General features: G+C 40.2%; 1 protein-coding gene and 1 non-coding gene across 3 annotated transcripts; both read right to left on the bottom strand.

The window, feature by feature from the left end:
* Positions 1-54: 54 nt before the first annotated feature.
* MAJIN (membrane anchored junction protein) lies at positions 55-27,937 on the bottom strand. Of its 2 annotated transcripts, XM_055310781.1 has the most exons (11): positions 27,215-27,937; positions 20,423-20,540; positions 11,097-11,142; positions 8,290-8,365; positions 7,994-8,119; positions 7,128-7,159; positions 6,724-6,809; positions 5,456-5,519; positions 1,653-1,725; positions 791-908; positions 55-186 (listed from the first exon to the last, which is right to left on the bottom strand). In XM_055310781.1, the coding sequence occupies exons 2-11, from the start codon at positions 20,521-20,523 to the stop codon at positions 141-143; spliced, it is 768 nt and encodes a 255-aa protein (XP_055166756.1). In that variant the 5' UTR covers positions 20,524-20,540; positions 27,215-27,937; the 3' UTR covers positions 55-140. The 2 variants fall into 2 exon arrangements, with proteins under 2 accessions (XP_055166756.1, XP_055166747.1); XM_055310772.1 differs by lacking the exons at positions 55-186; positions 791-908; positions 1,653-1,725; positions 27,215-27,937 and adding exons at positions 3,390-4,858; positions 25,322-25,745.
* Positions 11,510-11,613, bottom strand: LOC129503265 (U6 spliceosomal RNA). Its single transcript, XR_008663146.1, has one exon. It is a non-coding gene; the product is annotated as a U6 spliceosomal RNA (small nuclear RNA).
* Positions 27,938-27,982: the final 45 nt, after the last annotated feature.

Raw genomic sequence — 27,982 nt, 5'->3', positions numbered from 1 at the left:
GGGGCAAAGAACAGGGCAAATCAGCAAGAGGACTCTGGGAGCTTGGGGCCCACACTGCCCATGACTGAAATGTCATACACAGGATGGAATGGGAAGAGTCACTGCAAGAGGACACTCTCCCACTGCTGCATCTGGAAAGCTCACAGGCTGCTCTTTCTGAAGAAGTAGCGAAAGGGGAAGAGAGAGCTGTGGGAAGGAGAGCAGAATGGGTTAAGTTTCTAAAGGTCCCTCCCTTCTCCCAGTCCCATTAGGGCTCCATTACCTGGGGCATTTTTGCTTTGGGGAAACCACTGAATGGATTCAAGTCTGGAGTAGCATTTGAAAAGGTACCCAAATTAGCTTATACTTAGGAGTGGGGCATGAAGAAGGAGAACTGCAATGGGGGGGGGGGGCTGAGCTCTAGAGAGATAAAGGGATTTGCTAACTGTCTTTTGCAAAAAGGACTATGAAAACACAGCCAAGATTCAGAGGGGAGAATGGAAGCATTTGATAACCAAAGCATCTGAATGACCCAACAATATGAATAGTCTCTGCCCAAGCAGTATTTATGGAACGAGGTCCAATTGCTAGGCACACTGGGGTGGGTTGGATAAAAATGAACAAGACATACATAGTCTTTATTAAATTCAGTTAGGGCCCTTGTGCTGAGTCTCATTTCCGTCATGTGTCTTGGGGAAAATAGAGATTACGCAGGTAATCTGCTTTCTTTTCTAATTTCCCTGGGAGACTCAATGAGGCAGACTCTGGAGCCAGAGTCTCAGATTGATGGTAGGAGAGACATCTGTCCTACCTTAGAAACCCAAAGAAGCCACCAGTTACCAGCTCTGTGGGTCCTTTAGGTGGAAGTGGATTGTTTTGCTGTAGTGGGGGGATGATCTGTCCTGCTGGGCTGTCCTCTGACTTAGAATCTGCAAGGAAAACAGGGGAAAAGTATTAGTCTGTGGGCTACTTTCATGTGACATCCAATGAGCCAAGGGCAGCCTCATACCAAGATTGGTTTGAAGCCAGGTGAATTGTTTGTTCTGACCTTCCCAGTTTCATCTCAGCTCAGTTCTGAGATGCTATTCTGACCTTGGAGTATTTTTAGTTGGGCCCCTGAGATTTTTACACTGCTCAAGTCCTAGCCACCTGCCACGGATGGTGTCTTATCATGGAATGATGACTTGTTGAAGAAGTCATGTGCTTACATCCCTGAATCTGATATCTACAGTCCATACTGAAGCCTTATGCTAGACAACACCTTAACATGCATTCCTAGCCCTTGCCAAATATCCACTGCACCTTCAATATTAACACTAATGCCCTGTAGGAAGATTATTCTCCAACAAGACAAGTGAAGTACATCCCTCCCAACCTTTGTGTTAAACTTATTACCCCACATGGAAATATTTCAAATAGCAGGAGCATCATTTTCAGCATTAGAAACATGGGAAGGACATGCATTATTTCCCTTCACTTCTCTTGGGTGCTGGGTCAGCTTTTACTATTCAAAGGCAGGCCCCAAGACCAGAGGATGGCCAACAGGCATCTCCACGGGAGCAAGGCACATCACCCAGCAAGTGTGCCCAGACTCAGAGCTCTATGCTGCTCTGCTCATCAGAGAACTAAAGACAGGACAATTATTAAAAGAGAATAAATTTCTCAGAACCTACCCTGTTCCTGGACATCAGTGATATTAAATGCTGGGGTCTCTTGCCATTCCTGATGGGTTTTTCCTTCCCTGTTCTGATTAAAAGAAGATCAAGAAAAGTTTTAAACTTTACTCCTATATAGCTTGGTGGTCTGAATGCTATTTGATGGTTGGTGGTTAGTCAATGAAGACTTCACAGGGGAAGTAGTATTTGAATGGGGCCTTGATGGATGAGTGAGATTTTGTCATAATCTCCAGGCAGGGAGATGGTCAGAGAGAACAGGGCATTTTTGATAGGGATATAATGTACAAAGGCAAAGTACCATTAACAAGTAAATGTGATGAGCATGGCTAGAGCTGGGGTGGTGGAAACATGACTATGGCCTAAGCAACCAGCACAGTACAACTCAATCTTCTCCCTGTGCTACTTCTTTTGTACTGTGAAGGGGACATCCTATAATCTGGTTCCAAGCCCACAACATTTTCAGTTGACACCCTGATATTCAGAATCATGGTTCATATATTTAGTATTCTCTGCCAACTGGCCACTACCTTCCCCTGGAAAGAACCTGAGGGCCTGACTACCCAGCAGTGCTGGGAAGTTCCTTGAGCCATTGTGCTGGTGAAGAATTCTATAGCAAAGGATTACAGACTGTCAAGGTAGGTCAGCAGGCAGAGGCATGATGAGCCTCTAGGAAAGTTAGGATATATCCCCCATCCAAAGCAAAAGCTGTATTTCTAAGAGAAGATTTTCCACAAACCCTCAAATTTCAGAACACATCGGCTGCTACCTAAGCCAGATTCCTGTGAAAGTGAAAGTGAACTCTGGGGAGGAAGGAAACCATCTCTTACCTCTAAGTCTCCAGGTGTACTGGCTTACAGGGGTATAGCTCTGATTTGTGGTTTGAAGAAATGATTCTTACAAATTTAATGAAACTATGATTTAGAGCTTAAATTCTGCTGCATTGGCCCTAATGAAAGCTTCTACTTAGGTCGGCAGAAGGAAACAGAAGGGCAGAGGCCCCCCAGAGCAGAGGTAAAGATTTCCCAACCAGGGTAGATTCCCCTCACAAAATAGTCTAGCGTTTGTGCTCTTCTGAAATCTTGACAGGTGTCTTTTCAGACAAGTGTCATAAGAAAGGAAAAACACAGCCTGAAATAAGACTGAGAGTATCATCTGGGACATCCAATAAGACATTATAAACTTACAACCCAACACAAGGTTGTTCTCTGTATGTTCAGAGCCAGATCTGCTTGGAAGTACAGTTCAGGGAGAGGTGGCAAAAAAACAAAAAAACTACACACATGACAGTCTGTTTTACTTCTGAACCATTCATCTGCCCTCCCCCACTTTTTTATCCTTACAAAGTCCAGATCTCTAGTCTGAAGCCTGAAGTAATAAAAGGAATGGGTCTGCCTTTCCTTCCCATTCTCCCCAAAACACCTCTTATGAAACAGAGACCTTATTCAAATATGTGCTGTGTTCTTCTAAGCTTTCCTTGTACCAGCTCCCAGTGGTGTCATGTTCAGACATGACAGTCCACACTGACTGTGAACCTATACCGGGAGTTCCCCAAAGGGGAGAGAAAATATTAACCACTGGACCATAGGAGGAAATTCAATTTTTCCAGCTCAAGTGACTTACACTGAGAGTCACTGTGATCACTTAATTCAGGAGAAATCCTCTCTCTGGGAATAGGGTCTACGGTGGAGACCATCACTGGGCTTTGAGTCAAAATCAATAAACATGTTCCTTTTTTTTTTTCTCAGTTTTTTCTAAACCCAGTATCAGGTTGAAAGGTAATTATGTTGAGTAAGAAACTGTGGGTACTGTTCTTCAGGGAAATGATGTGTCAAACTAAGAATAGGAAGGTATGAAGGATAGAAAGTGAGGGAAATGTTCTTTTAATAGTAATTATCTTGGTTGTATAAAGTGTCTTTGTTCTTCAGATCTTCATGTACTCCTGTACTTTCTCATTTCTTTATCTTCCTTCTTGAAAGGATGGGAGTATAGTAGAGGGCAATCATCAGCCTATAACCACTCAGTGGGCCAGCTGGCCTTGGTACAATGGGTCCTCTACCCTGCCTCTACCCACAGGAGCAGAAGTGTGAGTCCCTGAGGGTTCTCTCTTCCCCCAACTATGTGTTAGCATGTACCTCAGCAGCTAACATGATACCTTGCAAAGAGGAGGCAGAAAAATCACTTAGAAATGAAAATTGCTTTATATTTCTATGTAAAAAATGTTTTGGGGAAATCCTGTGAACTTGAAGGTGGCCTTAAGTCCTTCATGATCCAGCCTGTGCTGACCTCCTCAGTAACATGTCTGAGCACTGGACTCTAACTAAGCTCCAGGTGCCCTGGCTTGCAGGCACCAAATGTACTCACTGTATGTACTCTTTCCTCTTGGCCTTAGTTGTCTGAGCTGTTCTGGGAACTCTCCCTCACAACCACCTAAATTAGGTGAGGCTCTCCTTTGTGGTCCCTTCATTCCTGGTGCTTCTTTTATTCCCACACAGAGCACATCTATCAATAACTGTCTGCCTAGTTTCATACCGTCGGCATCCTGGAGGAGAGCATGGTATTGCTAATACTTGGCACACAGTAAGTCTGTTGAATAAATGCACACATAGGGGGATCCCTGGGTGGCGCAGTGGTTTGGCGCCTGCCTTTGGCCCAGGGCGCGATCCTGGAGACCCAGGATCGAGTCCCACGTCGGGCTCCCGGTGCATAGAGCCTGCTTCTCCCTCTGCCTGTGTCTCTGCCTCTCTCTCTCTCTCTGTGTGTGTGTGTGTGACTATCATTAAATAAATAAATAAATAAATGCACACATAGATGCTTGCTCTGTAACTGATCATGTTATGGGTCTCGGGAAGGTGAGGGAGGCTAACTGGGAATGTTTAAATACTTAAGGTCAGAGATACTTTAGAGAGGTAAGTAATAAGTATGAAAAAGGCACAAATAACAGCTATTTCAAGAGGAAAAGAAAATTTAAAAAGTGTTCTTTTAGAGCCTACTTTGGAAAAGCAGCTCTGAAATGGAGAAGCAGCAGATACAGGAATATCTAAAAGGGGAATAAGGGATCCCTGGGTGGCACAGCGGTTTGGCGCCTGCCTTTGGCCCAGGGCGCGATCCTGGAGACCCGGGATCGAATCCCACGTCGGGCTCCCGGTGCATGGAGCCTGCTTCTCCCTCTGCCTGTGTCTCTGCGTCTCTCTCTCTCTCTGTGACTATCATAAATAAATAAAAAAAAAAATTAAAAAAAAAATAAAAGGGGAATAAATATCACAAATGAAATAAAATACTATTGGGGCCAGCCCATCACTGCCCTAAATGAAGTTTTCTCTTACCAGTATCCCATGCTGATACATGCCTACCTCATCTATAAAAACTACATGTTCCAAACACACACACACACACACACACACACACACACACACACACACACACTACATGTTCCCAGGCTCAGACCCCAGTGTAGATGATAGCAAAAATGTTTCTAAAATGAAGGAATTCTCTACTGGATCTCACCACAATTCAACAGACCTGTTTTCTTATCTTACTGCAGAGTATAAGAAGCAGCTTTTTAAGTTGAGAAGAAAAGACCTTTCGACAAAAGGATTCATTGATGTGTATAGTACGTGGCCACTTTTGGGACAGGTTGTGGCAAGGATGGAATGGTTGGATGTTCTGCAGATGGTGAAACTTGAGAATGAATTCAGTCAGTTCAGGCTGTACATAGGATGAAGATGTGCTGGTAATGGAAATCCTGACTGTAACAGAGCAGGAACAGCCAGAAGCCTTGAAGCCTCCATTTTGGTGCTTACCCTCCTGGTTTCCATAAGGGGCTTCTTTTTGCTGGGGCTTTGGCTGGAAATCCCGATCTTAGCCCTGAAGTGGGGGGAAAAGCCCAGGAAATGTTACTGGCAGCAGCAACATCACCACTTTTAAGCAAATATGGCCCAAATGAATATTTCAGCAGGTTAGCTATTTTTATACCACTCCTGGCCTGCAGAATAAATTGTGTGGCCAAATTCTCTTTGGGTGCTGCTTTAATTCACAGCAGAATCCCAATTTAAGACATTTAGCGATCTAGGGGTTGAGAAAGGGAAAATGTGATGGACATCAGGTAATCAGATTTTGAAATATTTGACTACATCAAAACCCATAGAAAGAAAAGCTGTGAGGCCTCATCCCCATGGAAAATTCAATCAAATAGAACTGAGCAAAGCTTCACACCTCCAAGTACCTTCACATTCCACCTGGCTGGGAAATAAATTTCCTAACTCTTCCCTGACATGTGCATTTGGAGGGTAGAGGGGTCAGCTCCCTCATGGTTCACACTCACTGCTCTTGTGTGCCCACATGGTCCTCGGAAAGGAGCAGTTGCTCTGTGAACATGGGCTAAAAGCATGTTGGGCTAGGGAGCAAACCACATCTTGGATTATTCCAACTGCCTTCTCTGGGGCTAATGAGAATGACTGAATTACCTTACTGACTGACTCACTCTGTCCCTGACAGAGATTCAAAAGAAGAAAATAAGTAGCCTCCACAATAGCAACTTCAACATGTTAGGGATGTGTTCAACATTGCCCCTAATATTGCAGCATTCCATGCAATAATCTTGCAGACATTTACATTTAGCCTATTCTATCTCTTAAGGTAGAGTTCCAAAACTTACTTACTTACTAGTAAGTAAGCTTACTAGTAAGTAGCTTACTAGTTAAAGTAGGATTATACTTTATTTTTTCCCACTCTATTGAGGGTTTCTCTATATTCTTGTATAATATACTGGGATTTCTTAAGTCATATGCCTTCTGGTAGTATGACCATATTAATACTCACTGAATATGGATTGGATTCAATTGTATAGATATGATTGCATTTCTTCCCAGCCATTGTCTGATGAACAGAAGAATCCTACTTTGCTGAGGAAAGATTTGTGTTCAAATTGTAGTCCACCCCAGAGAAACAGGCAGGTACCAATGAAGCCCCAAGACAAAAAGTGACTCACTAAAGGATAAAATCAACTGGCAGCAATAGCTGGCAAAGCCTAACGAGGGTGCAGGATTTAGACTCTCTCAACACCACTGACCTGTCCAGCCCTGGCCTGCTGGGGGAGCTGAGCACTTCCACTCGTTTTCGTTTCCTGGCTCCTGCTGCTTTCCTCTCTGTGAGGACCTTCAGAGAAGAACCACACTCCTGTGACTCCTTTTCCAGAGTTGCTCACAGTTCATGAGGGCAGTGAGGACAACTCCCCATCTTTAAATTGCCAAGAGCAACATTTAACACCCGCTTTTCAAGTAAGAATAGATATTCTGTTAGAGACCAACTCAGAACTCTGGCCATGAAGAAAAAGATGGTCTCATATATACAATTCTGACTGCATCTGAGCAGCGGCCAAAGAGCAAAGTAAGAGGAAAAGATAAGAGCAGGACCTTTTGATCAATACAAGGCAATAAAGGCAATCTTCATCTTGTACAGAAAAGGCAAACTTACCAATCCAAGAGGACTGTCTTTTATTGGTTTCCCTACAACAGGAAATTTGAATGTCATAATGAATCAAGATGCTGTTTCACCTGGATTTCTGGCTATCATTTATTTCTCAGAACTGGTTCTAGACAAAAACCTCTGTGTCTGCCCTTCTCCTTTCTGTCTGGTACCACTTTTGCTAGAGATACAGTGTCTTCAAATTCTCTTCCTCCCCTATTTTAGAACTATTGTCATCTACAAGCTCAGAAGTATTACAGTCATACTGTATTCTAATGATATGCCACTTAAAAGGGAATGGAACTTCAGATATCAGTGACAAATGAATTGGGGAGATATTTTGAGGCAAGGCATTTGCACTTTTTCAAATCAAACTGGCAGGCATCTATTTGTCCCTCTATGAATAAAAATAGCCATAGCCTTCAGAGATTAAAAACTGGGAGACACCTTTAAGATACCCATAAGGTGAAAGTCACTGCACACTCTAAAATGGAAGTATTTTTATATAATAGATCACTTTCATTGAGTGATTACTGTCAGACTTTTTACTACTTTCCATCTACCAGTATTTATATATACTTAATCCTTTTAAGAACCCAACAAGATAGGTACTATTATTCTTCTTCACCATTTCACAAGAGACACAGAAAGATGAACTAATTCATCTAAGATCACACAACTATTAAGTGGAAAATCCACCAGGATTTAAACCAGGCAGTCTGGCTTGGAGCACTTTGCTCCTAACCTCTGCACTGTGTGGTATTGGGGCCCAGTCTGGCTGACCATTTTGCCATATTGAGCTTGCATTGCTAACCCATGGACATTCAACCTTCCCTATTTCTTCTCTCCACTCACACTTCCAACATTCTACTTACCTGGTGACAGACTTTCATGAAACCATTTCATCTCCACATACAGAGTGAAAACAAATGGATAGGGGACCAAGACAATTTCCCCATGTTTGAATTTCAGGTGGGATATGCTCTCCCATTTGCTTTTATCTGGGAAATGGTGCTAAGGAATGAGGAAAGAAGTTAGTCATGTGAATCCCTCAGTACTATTTTAGGGATAAGGCCCTCTCCTTTCCCTGGTTTGCCCTGTGGGTTTGCTTCTTCCATTTGAATCTACAATGTGGCTTGCCGCTCATTTCTATCCAGAAATGAAAGGATACAGGGAAATATAATGAAGTGCTCTGTAGCAAATGGCTGCAAATTGTCCAGGTTTCCCAAGACTACACGAATAGAATCCTGAAAAAAAAAAGTGAAATAACTTTAATATTGTTTGGTCCCAGCCAATATTTCCATTTATACCTGTCACTGTTTTTCACATGCTCTATATTCTATTAAAACTGAACTGTTTACTGTTTCCTGAACATGTCTTCTGCTTCTTCATTTCTGTGTTCTTGCATAGTCTGTTCCCTCTGCCTGAAATGCCCTTTCTACTAATCAGCCTATGTCCAAATCCTACCTATCCTTTACGGTCCAGTTCAAAAACTATCTCCTCCAGAAAGTTCTCCCTGATTCCCCAAGTTGGAAATTAACTATTAGTCTCAAACTTCACAGTAGTTAGTCTTGAATCTTTACTACATTCTATCCATACTTTATGTTTATTTTTTTATGAAGAAATCTCCTTGAGCTAGAATATATACCTGATTTATTTTAGCATCCTTTCTATTTTAGCATCCTCAGTAAATGTATACTGAATGAATGAATAATACTGGTATTTATTGATATATAATTTTACTTTAGCTTAAGCCGAATCTTTTCTTCCACTCTTTTAAAATCTTGATTAGTCTCTAATTAATCCATGCTTATTAGTATATATCAATTAAACAATTTGGTATCATAAAAAGACTACAGGATTTCTATGGGGAAAACATCTGAATTTCAGTCTTAGCTTTGTCATTTCATCTCTCTAAGCCTCAATTTCCTTGTATTAGGGCTCACAGAAGGTGCCTTATTTATCTTTGTATTCTCTGTACTATCATAGTACCTGGCTTATAATTTTAAAGTTTATTTATTTATAATCTCTGGCTTATAATTTTAAAGTTTATTTATTTATAATCTCTATGTCCAGCATGGGGCTTCAACTCATGAGCCTTAGATTAAGAGTTGTATGCTCCACTGACTGATCCAGCCAGGAGCCCCTGGCTTATAATTTTTTTTTAAAGATTCATTCATTCATTCATTCATTCATTCATTCATTCATTCATTCATAGAGAGAGGGGGGCGCAGAGACACAAGCAGAGGAAGAAGCAGGCTCCAGGCAGGAAGTCCGACGTGGGACTCGATCCCAGGTCTACAGGATCACACCCTGGGCTGCAGGCGGCGCTAAACCGCTGTGCCACCAGGGCTGCCCCTGGCTTATAATTTTAATAGCTAATATTTATTGATAATCACAATAGCAAGTGTTATTGTTTTTACATGTATTAACAGTCACAGAGACCTCATGAAATAGGCACTTCTACTATCTCCATTTTACAGACAATGAAATTGAGACAACGAGAGGTGAAATAACTTTTTGAGGGCTACACAGCTAGTAACGGTAGAGCCAAGATATAAACCCAGGACCAGTGGGGTTCCAGAGCTTACTCTTTTAACCATTAGGCTCACTGCCTATCAACAAACCTTTTCTGAAAAAATAAAAGAGGATGATAACATCTGACTCAAAACTGAGAGTAAGAATGTATAAAAAGCTCTTTGAAAAATCTGGTAGGATTATAAATGTATACAGATGCTACTATTTATTGAGCTACTTACTGTGTGGTAGGCATTGCACACATCTATTTCTAATCTTCACCAGAATCTTGGAAATAGGTATTATTTATCAACCGCATTGACAGGTAGGCAAACAGGCTCAGAGAAAGTAGGTGACTTGCCCAAAATCCCAGTGTGAAGGCAGAACTTAAATCCAGGTGTGACTGGCTCTAAGTTTACACTCTTTCCACTTTACTATGGTGCCTTGAGCTTTTCTCTGCCCAAATTAATGGAAGCAAAGTGAAATAAACTCTGCTCTACTCACAATTAAAATAAGCAGAAAACTGTTAGGGTCTTATATTAAAATAATTATTATTTATAACAATGTCTGTGAGCTCCTGTAAGAACCTAATGCATCTTTCAACACTTAACCAAAGAGCTATACATAAATACCATTAAGGCTATGACTCAAAATTTTAGTTTCACGGAGTTTTGTTTGTATATGTCATTGTATTCAAATTCTTTGAAATACAGCAGTATATGTCTTCATAAATTAGAACAGTCATAAATCACTGAGTTGTGAAGTTAGAAAAGAAATAAACTCGTTTAGCACTCTCATTTTACTAATGAAGCAATTAAGACCACGAGAGAGAATTATTTGCAAGGGGTCGCATGGCTAATCAGTGGCTCAACACAGATGGAATCCAGAGCCAGCACTCAGAGCTCTAACTCCTTGGGCAATGCTTTTATCAATTTACAAAGCTGTTCATTTGCTCAGTCTTCTTCCTGTGGGAGAACCTAAAGCTGGGTAGAAAAGGAATGAAAATGAAGTGGGAATAAAGCAAATTGCAAATGTTTCCAATTAAAGTGAAGACACAGCAGTCTTGTCTATTTACAGTTGAGTTTCCTGAACGTCAAGTACCAGGCAGTGGTTGGGAGGGTGAGGTTTCCCAGGGCCCTGGAAGGCAGCAGTCCTCCAGAAGCTTTCTCTACGCCAGCTGCCACAGAAGAGAGCTGCAGAGGGCTGGGAACTCTGGTGGAAACAATAGAACTCAGCCTCAAAGATGCTGACACTTCAACTAGGAGAACTGAGAAAAGATACAGGCTTTAATTTCCCTGGAAAAACAGTGAAGTTTCTTTGCAGAGAAAACATGGCAGGGAGAAGCCAAGTGATCAAATGGAGGTTGTGACTCAGTTCACAGGAAATAATTAAAATCTGAATATGGACATATCCTTGGCTTAAAGAATAACTTTCCCAGAAGTCATCTGCTTCTTTCCCTACCTCCAGCTCCTGGACGATGACTTCCTTATCCTCTATTTCTTCCCCTCTAGAAGGTAAACAGACAAGACATAAGTAAACCAAGAAGGAAAACTCTGAAGACAGTAGACTTTATTGTCAGTAGAGAAGACAGCAGAGCAAAAATGACACTTCCACTGAGCTACAGAAACATGACTAAGTAACAGTTGTGTGTGTTGACACAGGGCTCACAGGAAGAAGAGATCACCTAGGTGGTGTGGTCTGAGAATTGGTAGAAGGCTGTACCAAAGTATCTTCTTTAACCAGCCAAGACCTGAAATTCCCATTGTGAGAATTAATAATTTGTTAGACTAGTCGTACTCAAGTGTAGTCTGTGGGCCACCAGGTATCCTCAAGACCCTTTCAAGGGATCTCGAAGGGTAAAACTATTTTTTTTTTTAAATATGGAACGCTTCACGAATTTGCGTGTCATCCTTGCGCAGGGGCCATGCTAATCTCTGTATCGTTCCAATTTTAGTATATGTGCTGCCAAAGCGAGCACTAAAACTATTTTTATAGTAATTTATAGTAGATTTATAGTAGATGTTATTTGCCCTTTTTTTCCTTGTGTTAACATTTCAATCATTACTGCAAAAGCAATGGGGGGCAAAATTGCTGGTGCCTTTGTGCAAATCTAGCCAGTTGCACTAAACTGTACTAGCAGTTGTGGTAATCCTTACTGCCACACGGGGAAAAATATTAAATATAAATATAAAAATAAATCAAATATATTAATAATTTTATAAAATCTCAACCCTTAAGTACATTACGTGATAAAGCGGAAAGTACTCATAAAGCACTTCTGCTGCATACTGAAATATGATGATTGTCTTGAGGAAAAGCACTTGTGCAACTGTTTAAATTGCAAACTGAACTAGCTGGTCTTTTCATGGAATGTTATTTTACTTCAATGGCCAGCTAACAGACAAACTATAGTTGTTATTTGGATTTAGGAATGTGACATTTTCTCAAAAATGAACAGTGACCTTATCAATTCAAGAAAAACAACTGAAAGTGTTTGTGTCAATGATAACTTTTTGGGATTTTATGGCAGAGAGAGAGAGAGAGAGAGAGGAGAGAGAGAGAGAGAGAGAGAAAGGCTCCATGCAGGGAGCCCAATGTGGCACTCGATCTTGGGACTCCAGGATCACACCCTGAGCCAAAGGCTCAGGCTCAACCACTGAGCCACCCAGGCATCCCTACTTTTGAGATTTCAAGCAAAAATTTAAACTTTGAAAAACTTCTATCCACCACACTGAGGTTGACAACTTTCAAATATTTTAATGTTTTTCTAAGATTGGTAGTGATATTAGCAAATATGATTTTTTGATATTGTATAATGAAATGTGTTGACATTTAAATGATCTATATGTCAGTAAACCAGTATTTTCCAAATGACCACAAATCACATCATGTTACAAAATCATTCTCGGTAAAGATTCATTCACAGAACAAGACAGATCGATGGCTTTTAATGTAGCAGAGTTCAAAAAGTTCACTGATATAATTCAGATTCCATATTGCAACTAAACCTTTAAAAAATTACCACATTAACGGGCACCTAGGTGGCTCAGTTGGATGAGCAACTGACTCTTGATTTCAGTTTAGGTCATGATCTCAGGGTCCTGGGATAAATCTCCACCTTGGGTTCCTGACTTTGTGTTCCTTGCTCAGCGTGGAGTCAGCTTGAGATTCTCTCTTTCCTTCCCTCTCCCTCTGCCCCCCCCCCTTGATCACCCATTCTCTCTCTCTCTAGTCTTTAAACAAACAAACACTTACTGCATTAGGGAAGCCTGGGTGGCTCAGGTGGTTTAGTGTCCAACTCCTGGTTTTTGGCTCAGGTCATGATATCATGGGACATGAGATAGAGCCCCCCAGCCAGACTCCATGCTGTCTGCTTGGGATTCTTTGCCTCTCTCTCTCTCTCCCTCTGCCCCTCCCCCTGCTCATGCATGGGCATGCATTCTCTCTTTCTCTAAAATAAATAAATAAATAAATTTTTTAAAGACTCTCCTTCCACCTCTCCACCTGCTCTCTCTCTCAAATAAAATTAAAAAAAAAAAAAAACCTATGTTAAAACAAAACAACTACCATTTGCTAAGTTTTGATGCAGGGTCAAAAGAATATTCACAATGATTTGTGAAATCTATTACCAAATCTCTATGCTTCCCAACTACAAATCTATGTGGGGCTGGATTTTTTTCATATAACTCAACCCCCTACCAAAAAAAAATTCACAACAGATTGAATGCAGAAGCAGATATAATCTAGCAGCCTTCTTTTAAACCAGACACTAATGAAATTTGCAAAAATTTAAAACAATGCCAATCTTCTCATTAATATTTTCTCTTAGAAAATATGGTTATTTTTAATAAAAATGTGTTAAGGGATCCCTGGGTGGCGCAGCGGTTTGGCGCCTGCCTTTGGCCCAGGGCGCGATCCTGGAGACCTGGGATCGAGTCCCACATCGGGCTCCCGGTGCATGGAGCCTGCTTCTTCCTCTGCCTATGTCTCTGCCTCTCTCTCTCTCTGTGACTATCATAAATAAATAAAAATTTTAAAAAAATAAAAAAATTAAAATGTGTTAATATTTAATGGATGCATTATTATTTTTAAATTGTGGTAAAATACATATAACCTAAAATTTGTCATTGTAACCATTTTTAAGTATACAATTCAATAGTATTAATTACACTCATAACTATGGTGTGCAACCATCCACCACTATTTCCAAAGTTTATCTTCCCAAACAGTAACACTGTAATTATTAGTCAATAATTCCCCATTTTGGGATCCCTGGGTGGCGCAGCGGTTTGGCACCTGCCTTTGGCCCAGGGCGCGATCCTGGAGACCCAGGATCGAGTCCCACGTCGGGCTCCCGGTGCGTGGAGCCTGCTTCTCCCTCTGCCTGTGTCTCCGCCTCTCTCTCTCTCTCTCACTGTGTGCCTATCATAAATAAATAAAAAAAAATAATAATAATTCCCCATTTTGCCTTCCACCTCCCCCCTGGTGACTCCTAGTCTCCTGTGTCTATGAATTTTCCTATTTAATATTTCATAGAAGCAAAAAAATATTTCATAGCAGAGTCATACATTTTTCCTTTTGTTATTGGGTTACTTCACTTAGCATAATGTTTTCAAAGTTCATCTATGTTGTACCTGAAGAACATCTATGTTGTACCAAAAGAACTTCATTGCTTTTGCAATTTCTTTTTATGGCTAAATACTATTTTATTGTATATATGTATATACCACACATACGAACTGCATTTTGTTTATCCATTCACCAATTTGATGGACACTGTGTTGTTCCCACCTTCTGGCTACTGTGAATAATACAGGCTTGAACATTGTTTGTACAAGCATCTGCTTGAGTCCCCATTTTCAATTCTTTTGGGCATATACCTAGGAATGAAATTGCTGGGTCATATGGTAATTCTATGTTTAACTTTTTGAGGAACTGCCAAATTGTTTTCCGTGGCAGGTGCACTATTTTATATTCCTATCAGCACTATACAAGGCTTCCAATTTCTCCACATCCTTGCCAGCTGCTATTCTGCTTTTTTTTTTAATATAGCTATCCTAGTAGGTGTGAAGTGGCATCTCATTGTGATTTGGATTTGCATTTCCCTAGTTACTAATGATATTGAGCATCTTTTCATGTACTTGTTCGCCATTCAAATATCTCCTTTGAAGAACGTCTATTCAAGTCCCGTGTCCATTTTTAAATTGATTTTATTTTTTGCTGTTGAGTTATACTTCTTTCTGTATTTTATATATTAAACTCTTATCATATATATGATTTACAAGTATTTTCTCCCATCTGTGGGTTCCCTTTCACTCTATTGATAGTGTCCTTTGATGCACAGTTTTTAGTGAAGTTCAAATGTATCTAATTTCTTTTGTTGCCTATGCCTTTGGTATTGTATTTTAAGAAACCACTGCCAAATTCAGTCATGAAGATTTGTTTCCTCCTAACAGTTTTATAGTTTTAGCTCTTTGATCTATTCTTTTTAAGATTTCATTTATTTATTCATGAGAGACAGAAAGAGAGAGGCGCAGAGACATAGGCAGAGGGAGAAGCAGGTCCCCCACAAAGAGTTGGATGCAGGACTCCATCCCAGATCCCAGGATCATGCCCTGAGCCAAAGGCAGACACTCAACCCCTGTGCCACCCAGGCATCCCTCTTTGATCTATTTTTTAAATGATTTTATTATTGCCCAGTCTGCTAGCATGTTCTTTGGTGGTCCAGAAATCCAGAGAAGTTGTCATTTCATTTTTGGGAGCTCTCAAGCATTTCCCCCCCGACAGGTGAGACTGCAGAAAGTCCAAGATGAACATCATGTTTGCAGACACAGTGCTCATCGTTTTTATCTCTGTGTGTATGGCTCTTCTCGCCAAGGTTATCACTTGGGTCCTGGTTTACAGGACAGACAAGTACAAGACACTAAAAGCGGAGGTGGAAAAACAGAGTAAAAAACTGGAAAAGAAGGGCACCTGGATGGCTCAGTGGTTGAGCATCTGCCTTTGGCTCAGGTGGTGATCCCAGAGTCCTGGAATCAAGTCCCGCATCGGGCTCCCTGCGGGGAGCATGCTTGTCCCTCTGCCTATGTCTCTGCCTCTCTTGCTGTGTCTCTCATGAATTAAAAAGAAAGAAAAGAAAAGAGGAAAGAAAGAAGGAAAGAAGGAAGGAAGGAAGGAAGGAAGGAAGGAAGGAAGGAAGGAAGGAAGGAAGGAAAGAAAGAAAGAAAGAAAGAAAGAAAGAAAGAAAAAGAAAGAAGAAAGAAAGAGAAAGAAAGAAAGAAAGAAAGAAAGAAGAAAGAAAGAAAGAAAGAAAGAAAGAAAGAAAGAAAGAAAGAAAGAAAGAAAGAAAGAAAAAAAATCGGGGCCAGTCTGGGTGGCTTAATGGTTTAGCGTCACCTTCAGTCCAGGGCGTGATCCTGGAGACCCGGGATCGAGTCTTAGTCCCACATTGGGCTCCCTGCATGGAGTCTGCTTCTCACTCTGTCTGTGTCTCTGCCTCTCTCTCTCCGTTTCTCATGAATAAATAAATAAAATATTTTAAAAAATGGAAATAAGAAGGAAACAATGACAGTCATTTGGTAGACAACACAAAACTGAAAAATAACAACAGGGACCTATCCGAATGAAATCCATGTTTGCAATTGGCTTTTGTTTTACTGCCCTAATGGGAATGTTCAATTCCATATTTGATGGTAGAGTGGCAGCAAAACTACTTTTCACCCCCCTCTCCTATATCCAAGGTCTACCTTATCAAAACCTGCTGGGGGATGACACCACAGACTGTTCCTTCATCTTTCTGTATATTTTCTGTACCATGTCAATTCGACAGAACATCCAGAAGATTCTTGGTCCTGCCCCTTCATGAGCTGCCACCAAGCAGGCAGGTGGTTTCTTGGTCCTCCACCTCCTTCTGGGAAGTTCTCTTGAAAACAAGAAGAATCCTGTAATTCCTGTTATTCTTTTCAAATTAAAAAAATTTTAGGGAGGGATCCCTGGGTGGCGCAGCGGTTTAGCGCCTGCCTTTGGCCCAGGGCGTGATCCTGGAGACCCCGGATCGAATCCCACGTCGGGCTCCCGGTGCATGGAGCCTGCCTCTCCCTCTCTCTGTGTATCTCATGAATAAACAAATAAAATCTTAAAAAAAAATTTTTTAAATAAGTCTGTTGGTTAGATAAATTCAGGTGATGTTTATGTACTGAGAAACAAATAGCATTTTTCTTGTTTGGCTTACATGAATATTTTCTGTGGGATTGACTCTCAAGTCTATGCTGTATGCCATGTACCGTGGAAGTTGGTTCTCCATGAGCAATTAGAAATCTGGAAGAAAAATTTAGTTTGTGGCATCTTAATCGGAACTATTTGTTGTACATTGTTTCCAAGTCAAGTAAATGACCCAAGATCAATAAAGAGGCCAAAAGGTTAGCTAAAAAAAGGGGGGGGGTAGATTTATTACCTACTTAGAGGAGGGAGGAGCAGAGGGAGAGAGAGTCTTAAGCAGATTCCCTGCTGAAAAACAGACCCGAACACAGGACTCAGTCTCACGACCCTGAGATCATGACCTGAGCTGAAACCAAGAGTTGGTCCCTGAACCAACTCTGCCACCCAGGTACCCCTAGATCTCTGATCTATTTTTAGTTAAGTTTTGTATACAGTATAGTTAAGGGTCTAACTTCATTTTTCTGAATGTGAATATCCACTCTTCTCAGAACCATTTATTAAAGACACTGTTCCTCCTCTATTGAATGGTCTTGGCATTCTAGTAAAAAACCAACTGACCATAGATGTGAAGGTTTATTTCTGGGCTCTCAATTCTATTCTACAGTCTATAAAGTTGTCCTAATGCCATTACCATACTTTTTGATTACCTGCAGCTTTGTAGTAAGTTTTTTTTTTTTTTATTTTATGATAGTCACACAGAGAGAGAGAGAGGCTGAGACACAGGCAGAGGGAGAAGCAGGCTCCATGCACCGGGAGCCCGACGTGGGATTCGATCCCGGGTCTCCAGGATCACGCCCTGGGCCAAAGGCAGGCGCCAAACCGCTGCGCCACCCAGGGATCCCTGTAGTAAGTTTTTAAATTGGGAAGTATTAGTCTTCCAATTTTGTTCTTTTTCAAGATTATTGTGGCTATTCAGGGTCTCTTGAAATTCCCTATCAATTTTTTAGATGGGCTTATCCATTTTCTTAAGTAACTTATAAACAATTTATTAAAAAGTTTGATTTGAGCATCTGCAGTGGTGACTTCAACCTTAACTCTTGGCTCAATACCGATGTAAGTAATCTGTTTAACAATCTCAGAAGGGCTGATCCTCATCAGAAAACGATCCCAAATCTCAGAACCTTCACAAGAAGTTTTTCTTGTAGTGATTCTCAGAGTCTTGGTAGTCATCTGAACTGGTCCTTCTACTTTGAGATTCTTTTCCTTTGCACCTCTGATCAAGTCAGCATATACCTTTTCTAGAGATTTTTTGTTGTAGCTGGTGAGAGTAATTTTTTAAAAAGATTTTATTTATTTATTCATGAGAGACACAGAGAGAGGCAGAGACATAGGCAGAGGGAGCAGGTTTCCCCCAAGGAGCCTGATGTGGGACTCGATCCCTAACTGTGGGATCACATCCTGAACAGAAGGCAGATGCTCAACCGCTGAGCCACCCAGGCGTCCATAATTCTGGCATTTTTAAAAGATTTTATTTATTTATTCGTGAGAGACACAGAGATACAGAGACACAGGCAGAGGGTGAAGCAGGCTCCCCGAGCAGGACCCTCGGATCACGACCTGAGGCAAAGGCAGATGCTCAACCACTGAACCACCCAGGTTCCCCTGGTGAGTGTAATTCTAATTCAGTGAATTGCCACCTCTGGTTCCACAAGTGTCTCCCTGGTGTTTTTAAAAGCCATGGCTGTGGCGTGGTTCCTGACTGACTTGTTCCTTGGCCAGAGTGAACAGTGGTGAGTTAGGAGCAGGAGTGGGGTGTCCAAGGCTCCACTGTAGGTGCAACCACATCTTCCTCAGAGGGCACTTGTCCATTTTTGAAAAATATGCCATTGGGATTTTGATAGAGATTTCACTGAATCTGTAGATTGCTTTGTCACCTTAATAATATTAAGTCTTCCAATACACAAACATAAATCTATTAAGGCTTTTATTTCTTTTGGCAACTTTTCACAGATTTTAGTGTGCAAGTTTTGTATTGTGGTTAAATTCATTGCTAATTATTTTTTTTCTTATTGATACTATTGTAATCAGAATTTTCTCAATTTTTTTTCAGATTGTTTTGCATACAAATACAACTGATTTTGTGTGTTGATTTGGTATCCTGAAACTGCTGAATTCATTGATCAGGTCTAACAGGGTTTTTTTTGTGCATATGTGGATTCTTTAGGGTTTTCTATGTGTAAGATCATGTCTTCCACAGATATAGCTGCACTTCTTCCTTTCCAATTTGTATGATTTAATTTCTTTTTCCTAATTGCTCTGGCTAGAAACCAGTACTATGATGAAGAGAAGTGGTAAAAGGGGGCATCCTTGTTTTGTTCTTGATCTTAAGGGAAAAACTTTTGAAGTTTTTCATAAATGAGTGATGTTAGCTGTGGATTTTCATATATGGCCTTTATCATATTGAAGAAGTTCCCCTCTATGCCTAGTTAACTGAGTGTTTTTATCATGAAAGGGTTCTAGATTTGGTCAAATGCTTTTTTTTTCTTTTTTCTTTTTTTAAGTAGGCAGGAGTTTACTGAATACATCAAAAGGGAGCAGCAGGCAGGACAGCAAAGGAGAAGCCATCTACCTTAAATGCCTTTTCTTTATCAATTGGGATGATCATGTGTTTTTTTCCCCCTTCATTCTATTAATGCAGTGTATTATATTGATTGATTTTTTTTTTATTGGTTGATTTCTGTATGTTGAACCATCATTGCATTCCTGGGGTAAATCCCAGGCATGTAAACAATGCCAATTGTTTTAATGCCAATTAATTTTTTTAGAAATATAGTTCTTTTTTTAAAGATTTTTTATTTGAGGGATCCCTGGGTGGCGCAGCGGTTTGGCGCCTGCCTTTGGCCCAGGGCGCGATCCTGGAGACCCGGGATCGAATCCCACGTCAGGCTCCCGGTGCATGGAGCCTGCTTCTCCCTCTGCCTGTATCTCTGCCTCTCTCTCTCTCTCTGTATGACTATCGTTAAAAAAAAAAAAAAAAAGATTTTTTATTTGAGAGAGAGAGAGAACAAACAAGGGGAGGGGCAGAGGGAGAGGAAAAGAAAGAATCTCCAGCAGACTCCCTACTGAATACAGAACCTGATTGGGGTTCCATCTCATGACCCTGAGATTATGACCTGAGCCCAAATCAAGAGTCAGACACTTAACCAACTGAGCCACTCAGGTGCCCCTAGAAATATAGTTATTTTTAATAAAATGAGTTATTTGTTAATATTTAATATTATTTTAGATTAATAAGTATATTATTTTGATTTTTTAAATCTTTATATGATACATATTGACAGGTATAACCCACATAATCAAAACTTCTTTGGGATCCTCAATAATCTTAAGAGTAAAAAGGGATCCTGAGATAAAAAATCTTGAGAACCACTACTCCAGAGGTATGCCATCACTAATTTAGAAACTTACATGAATAATAACGTATGGAATATAAAATACCTGGGAAAGAGAGTCCTTCAAGATGCTATTTTTAGCCAGTCTCATGGACTGAGTGAAGGCAGAGAAGGGATGACCTGTGGAAATGTACTAACCTGTATTTGAAAAGACTACTCTCCTAGCCTTAAAATTACCTGATGTTGTTGCCATATCTAATTTTGAATTTATACACATTGGGTCCTGCATGAAGAAATCTCGTCTCTGGAAACGGGTAGGTGAAGGGTTTTAAACTCATTGCTCCCAAATGATAGCCTAAATAAAACAGAAATATTAGAGAATTATTAAAAAGTTAAGATGGTTCCTTACCAACTTTATGGTATGTGAAAGACAGCCTGCCCAATCTGTAGCTTCTCTTCATGAGTAAAATGTCCAACACTCAGCACCATTGCCTATGTCCTAGGCTCAGTTTTTATACTAATCATCTATATTAATCACCTGGGCCATTTTCCTACCTACTTGGGGATGATATATGGTGGGTAATCTCTCTACTTGAAATCAAAAGACCTGAGTTCAAGTTTGTAGTTTATCTTACAACCTTGGGCAAATCACTTCTCTCCATAAGACTACTGATACTAACATCTGACGACTCACAAGGTTTTTGTTAGGATTAAATCTATCTCTCAAATATCTCTTGAATCTATTCTCCTCCCTTGTCCCCACTTTCCCTGGAACCTAGGCTAATGTGAAGAGATCTCAGGTCAAATACTGAAACAATCCAAATGCACCAATAGGTGGCACAATTAGGAAGACCTCTGCTGTTAATTTTAGATAAAGTTAAGGGATAAACATAACTTCTTACCACAGCTAATACAGCAAATAAGGATGTACACTAATGTTTCCCAGTTCTGCTGAGGAACACTCTTTCCTACCTCTCAACCACTCTTCCTCTTCACCACTTGAGACTGCCCTGTGCCACAAGAGTGCCTACCATCCTCCTAGAGCTTACTAGTTTTACTTTTCCTATTCTAGAATCTCTGCTCACTTAAGGTTCTGAGGGAAACTCAGGAAAGGGGAAAGATGAAAAAAGAAGAATGGCATGTCTCTTCTCCTCCAAGAGGGCATTTGGTACACTCAGAAGAAAGAATCAAGCACAGTGATTCGTGATTTTCTAAGTCACTAGGACTTTTCTGTGCCTTTTTACTTGAAGAGATAATAAACCCTATATGTTCTGTCTCTTCATATGAAAGTTTGAGTAATAAATAATGAGATTAGAGATCCAGAGTTCCCAAGGATAAAAACTACCTACACACAAACACAAAGTATTGGTTTCTGAGACAGCTAAGATGGGGCAGACAGAACAGACACAAAGAATAATTTAGGTTTGAACTTAAGGTCAAATATCCCTTAGTTTCTCTGAACCTTGGTTTTCTTGCTTATACAATAATAACAACACAACTGTTTTGCCCTATTTAAAGTGCTTTATATATATTATCTCACTCGATCCTCACAATAAGCCTGAAATCAATAGTCTAAATTTCATAGATAAGGAAACTGAGGTACTGAGAGATGAAGTAACCTCTCCATAGCTATATGAATGTTGGAATCAGGTTTCAAAATGAGGTAATATAAGGCCAGATTTGATGCTCTTATCCACTTTTCCACTCTGCTTTTATGGGGGGGGGGTTAGTACAAAAAAATAATACAATGAATATAAAATCATTTTGTAAGTACTAAAATATTATATACAAATAAAGGACTATTTTCATTATTCTTTCCTTCATATTACCCTAGTCCCATTTCTACTCAGGAGGGAAATCTCTTGTATGGTGGAGTCAGGAGATCTATGTGCCCAAAGAATGGAATTTCCCATAATTTCCAAAGTTCATGTCTGGGGCTGCCAGTAAAGAGATATCCCAGTGTCTGATCTCGGCTACTTGGGATTAGAATGACAGGAGGTTGGAGCCAGAACCCATGAGACTATTTAGACTAGAATTGCAGTCAAAAATGAAAAGAAATAGTTGGTGCCAATTGCAAAGTTACCAGAGGGGAAATATTGTTCATATCCTGAAAGAAAAAAAAAAAGCTTGCTGTTTCCCATGCCCAAAGCATGGCAATAACCCAGCTAGATTTGATTGTTTTTGCTGCCAGGGTGATTTTGTAGCAGGAAAGGAGCCCACCTGGTGAGACTTAGGTTGCTGCCACAAAAATTTAGCTTTCAGTTATTCAGAGGGTTCTCCTAAAATGCAGTCACCTCTGACCACAGACTGAAGTCTGGGGGATCATAGCAAAGGAAATGAAGAACATTTGCTGGAAATGACAATCCAGCAAGGAAACTTCATGTACTGGGCCACAGCTGGCTGTCTGAAAGAGGTAAAAACAGTCCTCTCTGGCTGGGGCCTGCCTGTTAATTGCTGGCTGCCTGCTTCAGAAACAAACACCACACACTAATTACCTCATTTGAAAATAAAGATTAGACAGCATAATCCAAAAGAACCACATAGTAGTAGTGGTTCAGAGGTTTCACAAGGTTATTTTCCAACTTGAGTACTGTAGTCATGATGACACTATGAAATCTTAACAGATGAAGGGTCAGACTCTCAACCCATTTTTAGGTGATCAAAAAACAAGATGGGTTTAAAACAAAAAAGAAAAGTGTAGAGGCAATACGCAACAGTTGGAAAGACATAAGATTTGGAATTGGAGGATCAAGGTGTGAGTCCTAGCTCTGCCTCTTATTCGTCATTAGACCCTGAGCATGTCACTTAGCTTCATCATTTCTCAGTTTCTTCACTAACAAATGGGGATCCCATCTACCCCTGGAGTTACTGTGGGATTAAATAAGATTACATTGTAAATAGCACTTCATAAATTCTAGAGTATTGTATAAACATTAGCTGTTTTGATAGATTTGATGTTTCTCTCTTAATGCTTCACTAAAAAAAGCAAATTTAAGAAGAAAACTATATTTAATCTCAGTGCAAAAAGTCTGCAAATCCCAATCAAGAACCTTTCTTTGAAAATTCCCAATAATTAGATTTAAATGACATGTAGGCAATGATGTTAAATTTTTAAAGTTTTTTAGTAATTTTTTTCACATAAAGAAATATCTGGGTCAGTGCATAGAATCTAAACCAGGGCTGATTGTTATATGAGGATAATGATATTGACTACTGAGATGGAAGGAGATGATGAGGAAGTACTGTCACTAAATATATCTGGTGACATTTGATGCAAAAATCCTCCACAGTTAAAGAATAAAAAACTTTCATAAGCATTTATTCAAATTACATTTACTGGGCAGATCTAATATGACAGGCTTTGTGACCACTGAGTATGGGCAACAACATAGAGAAATCTCACTGATACTATGAATTTACTACCCAAGTTTCAGAACTGAGATTGAAGACACATGACTAGCTTTTCCTTCCACCTTCACAAATCTTTGACTGGTCTCAGAGGTCTGCCTGGGTCTACTGAAGTATATTTAGACTAGAGATTCTATACTAGAGAATATTTCCAATTAGAGATTCATGGTTGCCTATAGCCTGAAGTGCCCTTTGTTTTAGGGTACGAGAAGAAACTGATTTCACCAAAGAGGAAATAACTTCCACAAGGTCATGTAACTCAGTATGGAACCAGGTTTAGCACTCCTCAAGACTGTTGATTCCTTTGGCCCACATATTTTCCATTACAACACAGCACCCTGTCAGTCACTTTATTAAATAGTAACCCTGGTCACTCTTGTAATTCAAGATAATTCAAGACAAACTCAATCTGGGTACAAAGGCATCAAACCAAAATGTAAGGGACGCCTGGGTGGCTCAGCAGTTAAAATGTCTGCCTTTGGCTCATGGTGTGATCCTGGAGTCCTGGGATTGAGTCCTACATCGGGCTCCCTGCATGAAGCCTGCTTCTCTCTCTGCCTGTGTCTGCCTTTCTCTCTCTCTCCGTGTGTCTCTCATGAATAAATAAATACAATCTTTAAAAAAAAACAAACCCAAAACGTAAGCTTTAGAATTACTTCTTAGGGTTAAAGGGTTACGTTCACATTTGTTTGTCTTCAAGCTCTATTTTTCAAAAGGAACTATTCTCAGTTTCTTCACCTTTCAGGGTGACTAGTATGGCTAATGAAATAATGCAGGTATAACTGCTTATTGTAGTGCTCTACACATAGGTTATTCTTTATTTAAAAACAAAACAAAGAGTTAAGATATGGGACAAGAAGAGACTAATCCAAGACTACCCAGGACACTTTCAATGCTTATTGATGTCATTCTTTCTCATTAGGTTTCTTCCTACTCTTTAGATACAATCTTTAAAATGCTCTTGGCATTTGTTCAGGAATAGATTTGCCTTTGGAACTGTATCAGAGTTTGTTTTGTTTTGTTTGAGAGAAAAGTAACTAAACCTAACAGGTAAGAAGATGCCCTAAAATCAACCCAAAAGGCCTATTGGACAACTTAACAGACCAGAAAGGAGACTACATTAATCTCTTAAGCTACCCTTTGCACCTAAGTACCTCTTCCACCTACATCTTAACCATCCTAAAAGCTATTGGAAAAACTACCATTGGTCATTAGGTCCAGAACTGTGCACCTTATTCTAGAAAAGCAGTAGCATGGTATCTCATCTTACCATCCTGCCCAGTAGTAGGGCTTGTTTAATGACAACCAACCTATTAGAATTCACATCGTTTTGCAGCACTCTAAACATCCTACCGCCCCCAGGAACCCAAAAAGCATTTGGATGTAAAACTGCAGGCAATAAAAGACGTTTCATTTTTCGGTTATACCACTGGGTGAGTTGCCCTGAAGCAGTACATGTAAGGAAGAAAAATTTAAATCAGCGTAAAAAGCATCAGTAGTTTCAGAAGGACAAATGATGGAGAGAGTATCCTTAGAGAGAAAGGAATGACTTTTACAATTTTGAGCTAAAAACTCTGAGTCCATGATGTACATATGTCATGGGTCTTAGTGACAGAAGACTGATACAGGCAAGTGTGAAAAGAAAGCTTCTAAAATATACAGCTGTGTTCTTGCCATGAAACAATGGCAGATTCTGAAGAAATCAAGTTAATAAGAAAACCAAATTACTTTTTATGGAGATGCCTGGGTGGCTCAGCGGTTGAGCATTTGCCTTTGGCTCAGGTCGTGGTCTCGGGATCTGGAATCGAGTCCCATGTTGTGCTCCCTGTGAGGAGCCTGCTTCTCCCTCTGACTCTGTCTCTGCCCCTTTCTCTGTCTCTCATGAATGAATAAATAAATCTTTAAAAAAAATTACATTTTATGTAAAGAGAGAAAATTTCACACAGGAAATTTGAAATATTTTACTAACTTTAATCCAATTCTGTTGAGATACTGGGAAGATAAGAACTGTATTTACAAAAAGATATACCTGACTTGAGATCATCATCTTGGCAAAGGTCATACATCAGGATAAGATTAAAACTCACATGTATTGCTAAAGCAAGATAGTCCAGCTGACTATGAACTGGCCTAGACTCCATATTAGCTTCAATTCTTTATATTTTACCACCTAAGCCTAGCTCTAAAATAATGAAATAAATTATAACTGCTAAGAAACATAAAGCTTTGTACTTTGAAAAACCATCAAAATCATTGGGATCTAATGGTGAACAGGCCTTAACAAAAACCTCATATTTAAAAGCACATTCAGTGTATATAATGCTTTCCTATCCCTATCTCACAAGATCAAAAAACTTCTATTGAAGTTGGGAGGGCAGATTCAGTTGGCTGAGCGTCTGCCTTTGGCTCTCAGGTCATGATCCTAGCATCCTGGAATGAGCCCCATATCAGGCTCTCTGCTCAGTGGGGAGTCTGCCTCTCTCTCCCCCCCCCCTCAAATAAATAAAATCTTAGAAACAAAAGAAAGAAATAAAAAAGAAAGATGAACTGTACAAAGGTTAAGAGTAGAAGCAGGGAACCACTCAGGAAGCTTTTGTAGTAGTCCAAGAGAAAGATGCTGCTGATTTTGACTGGAAAGTCTCAGTGGTTAGTAAATAGTTGAATCTGGGGTATATTTGAGACTGATGGACTAAGTGTGGGATTCAAGGATGACTCTTATGTTTTTAGCCCTTGCTATCATATTAGGTGGATAATGGTACATACCCTTTACTAAGATGAGGAAGGATTCTAGAGAAAGATTTGTGGAGAAACTCAGTCATTTTGTTTTGGTTAAGTCCAAGAAGTCCATTAGACATCTCAGTGGATATACCAAGAGGATGGTCACCTAGTATGCAAGGGATGGAAATCAGGATGGAAATATAAAATTATTTTCTTTAAAGATTTTATTTATTCCTAAGAGACACACAGAGAGAGGCAGAGACACAGGCAGAGGGAGAAGCAGGCTTTCTGCGGGGAGCCCAATGTGGGACCCGATCCTGGATCCAAGGATGATGCCCTGAGCAAAAGGCAGATGTTCAACCATGAGCCACCCAGGGGTCCCAGAAATACAAATTTAAGTCATCAGTGTTTAGACAGTATTTAAGACTAGTGAACAGATGAGATCATCTAAGAAGGTATAGCCAGAGAAGGGATGAAGGCCTTATTTCTAGTCCAGGTTATGATTTGTGGAGTCTATCCTAAGAGCAATGGGAAGGTACTGAAGGGTAAATTACCACACAGTTGTGAGTTAAAGTATACTATTTATACTTCTGGTTGTAATGTGGGAAATAACCCAGAACAAGAACAGATAAAAAAAGGACCAGGACCAGCCTGTGGTATGAAGCAGAAGTTAATAAGTAGTAGACTGGTTTGGAAGATGCCTATGAGGCTGTCTAGTTATGATTTGGTGACTTGATGGGGGGTTGGGAGAAAGAACAAAGATGATTCCTAGTGGCTTGAGCAACTTACTGAAGAGAAAAAAGTGCCACTTTGCAGCCTCTCTGGAAAACAGTGTGGAGGCTCCTCAAGAAGTTAAAAATAGAGCTTTCCAATGATGCATCAGTTGCACTACTGGGCATTTACCTCAAAGATACAGATGTAGTGCAATGACATAATAGTCCAATGTTCATAGCAGCAATGTTCACAATAGCCAAACTGTTGAAGGAGCCACGACGTCCTTTGACAGATGAATGGATAAAGACAATGGAATATTACTCAGCCATCAGAAAGGACAAATACCTACCATTTACATCAATGTGGATGCAACTGGAGGGTATTATGCTGCATGAAATTAGTCAATCAGAGAAAGACAATTATCCTTTGGTGACACTCCTATGTGTAATAGAACCAATAGTGAAAGGGACCTTAAGGGAAGTGGGGGAAACAGAGGGGGTAAAAATCAGAGAGGAAGACAAACTACCATAGACTCCTAACTCTGGGAAACAAAGGGTTGCATAAAGGGAGGCGGGTGGGGGGATGGGGGTAACCTGGTGATGGGCATTGAGGAGGGCAGGTGATATGATGAGCACTGGGTGTTACACTATATGTTGGCAAATGGAAGTTATTTTTACTTATTTTTTTTTAAAGATTCCATTTATTTATTCATGAGAGACAGAGAGACAGAGAGAGAGAGAGGCAGAGACAAAGAAGCAGGCTCCATTCATTTGGGGAATATACAAAAAATAGTGAAAGGGAATAAAGGGGTAAGGAGAAAAAATGAGTGGGAAATATCAGAAAGGGAGACAGAACATGAGAGACTCCTAACTCTGGGAAAGGAACTAGGGGTGGTGGAAGGGGAGGTGGGCGGGGGATGGGGGTGACTGGTGACGGGCACTGAGGGGGGCACTTGAT

The sequence above is a fragment of the Nyctereutes procyonoides genome, unplaced genomic scaffold, assembly GCF_905146905.1.
Source record: "Nyctereutes procyonoides isolate TBG_1078 unplaced genomic scaffold, NYPRO_anot_genome, whole genome shotgun sequence".
Classification (NCBI taxonomy): Eukaryota; Metazoa; Chordata; class Mammalia; order Carnivora; family Canidae; genus Nyctereutes; species Nyctereutes procyonoides.
This window is presented reverse-complemented; position numbering and strand designations above follow the sequence as displayed.